General features: G+C 46.7%; 1 protein-coding gene across 3 annotated transcripts in view; it reads right to left on the bottom strand.

Moving 5' to 3' along the window:
- Positions 1-3,132, bottom strand: part of Nat10 (N-acetyltransferase 10) — a 45,029-nt gene that overhangs the window by 20,765 nt on the left and 21,132 nt on the right. For all 3 annotated transcript variants that reach the window (XM_013352727.2, XM_005364078.2, XM_026787749.1), the window contains exon 12: positions 200-336. In XM_013352727.2, the coding sequence (XP_013208181.1) occupies positions 200-336 (137 nt within the window). The remainder of the gene's footprint in view (positions 1-199; positions 337-3,132) is intronic.

Raw genomic sequence — 3,132 nt, 5'->3', positions numbered from 1 at the left:
GATTCTATAATCTTATGGTGTCCACTTAACAACAGATTAGAGGGGAGCAACAAGGAAGAGGCAGTTCCTGCAGAAGAAGCCCCAGGAGAACAAAGCTGCCCAGACTCACATTGATACTGAATAGTTTTGCATGGTCAAACCCATCACAGTCTTTACATTTCAACTAGTCTGCGAGATCATAGACAAGAGTGTTGCTTACCCATTGATGGTAGATGCCATGAAAACCAGGTAGGGCCCAAGCAGGCTCTTCACAAGGGGTAGGGGAATAGCAGCAGCCTCATCAATCACAACAAGCTCAGCCTGGCCCAGTTTCACAGCGTCTGCAGGGTGGATGTACTGCAGAGAAAGAAGATTTGGACTGTAAGTGTGGCCACCGGAAGTCACCATAAGCGATGAGGACCACAAAGGCCACTCTGTCCGCTCTCACTGTCCTCCTCCCCTCCCCTTTTCCCACATCTACTTAGGCAAGTCAAGAATGAAATGAGCTCCAGACTGGACACCTAGGACCAAACACTTCACTCTAATTATGTGACCCTGAACAGGTAATGCCATCTCACAGAGCCTCGTGTTCTTTTTTCTACAAAACACAGGAGAAGGGTGGAGAGATGGCTCAGTCACTAACGTATCTGTTGCACAAACATGAGCGCCTGAGTTTGGATCCTGCCCAGCACCTACATAAACACACAGCACACGAATCTGCAGTCCCAGTGGTCAGGAGACAGAGATGAACTGCCTGGGCTTGTTAGCCAGCCAGCCCAGTCTGGGAGCTCAAGTTCAGTGAGTGAGAGCAACCAAGGAAGATGCCAACGTGGGCCCCTGGCCTCGACACATACCCTCAAATGTGTATGTTCACTCACAAATATATGTACATAACATGCATAACAGAGATAGAAGGGAGAAGCAAGATCGTTATGTAGAAGGACCGTGCACATAGCCTGGCTTAGAGAATTGACTGACAGTAGCTATAGCCCTTCCCCTCTTTTGCAGCCTCAGATTAGGGGGAGGGTGGTGGTGGGAGGCACAGCTCTTCCTGCATGAAGTGGCACTGAACTTCATTTATGTGCTGTGCTCTCTGTCTTGACGCCACCAACCTCTGGTGTGGTAGGCAATTTCCAGATGACTCTTTTTTTGGGGGGGCAGGGTGAGGGAAGGCAAGAAGATTGTCATATAGCCCAGGCTAGCCTCAAACTTCCCATGTAGCCAAAACTGCAGATCCTCCTCCTAAGTCCGCATTGTTCTTCTTCCCATCCCCCATACCCATCAGCCAACACCCCTTCCCTTTCCCCCACCTCTGTTGTCCTAAGTATAATTGACAACCCATTGATTTCTTTAGGGTTTTTTTTTTTTTTGCCATTTTTAAAAGTCAAAGAGGCAATATGAACAACCAACTACAAAATTAAAGATAATTCAATTTCACAAATAATCAGAGAACTGTGGGAGACAGCACGCAGACAGACTGCACATGGTGGTACAGATGAGTAAACTGGCATTTAGGACATGAAGCAGAAGTTCTCAGGTGCCCAGGGTTCCACAGTGAGTTAGGGTAAGTCTGAGTAACACAGGCAAACTATGGCTCAAACCAAGCCAAGTAACAACCAAAACAACCAGATGTGATGGTTCACACCTGTGATCAGAAAGTTGAGACAGGAGTGATGTGGGAGTCCCCTCTGTGTGTTGTGATTAACATTAATGAATAAAGAAACTGCCTTGGTCTGTTGATAAGGTAGAACTTAAGTAGGCAGGGAAAACTGGACTGAATGCTGGGAGGAAGAGGGCGGAGTCAGGGACGCCACGGGTCTGCCACCAGAGATAGACTAGATACTAAAACTTTGCTGGCATATCATGGTGATATACAGATTAATAGAAATGGGTTAAATTAAGATGTAAGAGTTAGCCAATAAGAAGCTAGAGCTAATGAGCCAAGCAGTGATTTAATTAATACAGTTTCTGTGTCATTATCTTGGTTCTGGGCAGCCTGGACGAACAAGCAGGCACTCCTACACAGGAGGACAGGAGTCGGAGGTCAAACAAAACAAAACAAAACAAAAACAAAAACAAAAACAAAAGCTCAGAGCTGCTGCACTGTACCCACAATGCGTCAGGACTTAAGAAAATAAAAACTCAAAAAAAATGTGGTCTGAGGGTAACTAGGAACAAACACTGTAAAGGAGAATTTGGAAGAAATCCACAAAACTAGACATACACACATCTAAGTCTACAGCTCAACAATCTCTAAGTGTTCTAGAAAACAAAACAAAACAAAACAAAACAAACCCTAGTTCCTCCCCAGCACTTAGGGTGCATCAAGCTGATGTGTAAGCGTCAGTCTACAGAAAGGGGCAGGGCAGTACACAAGCCTGCACACAGACACACAAGAGCAGCCCGCCAGCACGGCGCCAGTGTGAATGCTGGCATCGGAGTGCTGGCTGCTCTCTGTGCTTTCCTATGAGAGTAAGAAGATCGGGCTGTTCTGGAGGTGGCTGGATCAAGGAGGGAGCTGCCCTACTCGCTCCTGGTCTCACATCTTCAATGGGGGCCCACATCTTGATTCCTAACAATCATCTCATAAAAGTACAGAAAGTGGCCTCCAGGGAGCACCCTGCTTTAATCTAACGCTCTTCTCTCACTCTCCAGCCTAGTAAGAACACAGTTGGAGTCTTAGAAAGCCAGGTCGCCTCCTCTGTACTCATCCAGAGTCTACACACACAGGCATCTTGTAAAGAAAGGGTGCTGGGCTACACAATTCTAAAGAGAAACCAGGGCTAAACTAGGGCACTTCAGGGAAATGTTTTCCTTCTCTGGTTTGTGTATATTCTGGAGTTTTCACAGTTCCCTGTACTCTCAGAGCCAACAGTCCACCCCACCCCACACTAGCAGCAGCTTTCCCTCAGCAGAGGTAACCAGGGGGTGGAATGGGCAAAATGGAGAGCCTAGAGAAAGACCCATGGGCTTCAGAGATGGCTTAGGGTTAGGAGCACTGGCCGCTCTCAGTGATCACCCATCTGGTGGATCCAACCATTTTTACCTCCAATTTCAAGGAATGCAGAGTCCTCTTCTGGCCTTAACACACACCAGACACATATGTGATATGAAGTTATATATGCAGGCAAATATCCACATACATAAAATAAT

Source organism: Microtus ochrogaster (genome assembly GCF_000317375.1).
Source record: "Microtus ochrogaster isolate Prairie Vole_2 chromosome 14 unlocalized genomic scaffold, MicOch1.0 chr14_random_1, whole genome shotgun sequence".
NCBI classification, from domain to species: Eukaryota; Metazoa; Chordata; class Mammalia; order Rodentia; family Cricetidae; genus Microtus; species Microtus ochrogaster.
Note: the sequence above shows the minus strand (reverse complement) of the source record. Positions and strands in the feature narration are given on the sequence as shown.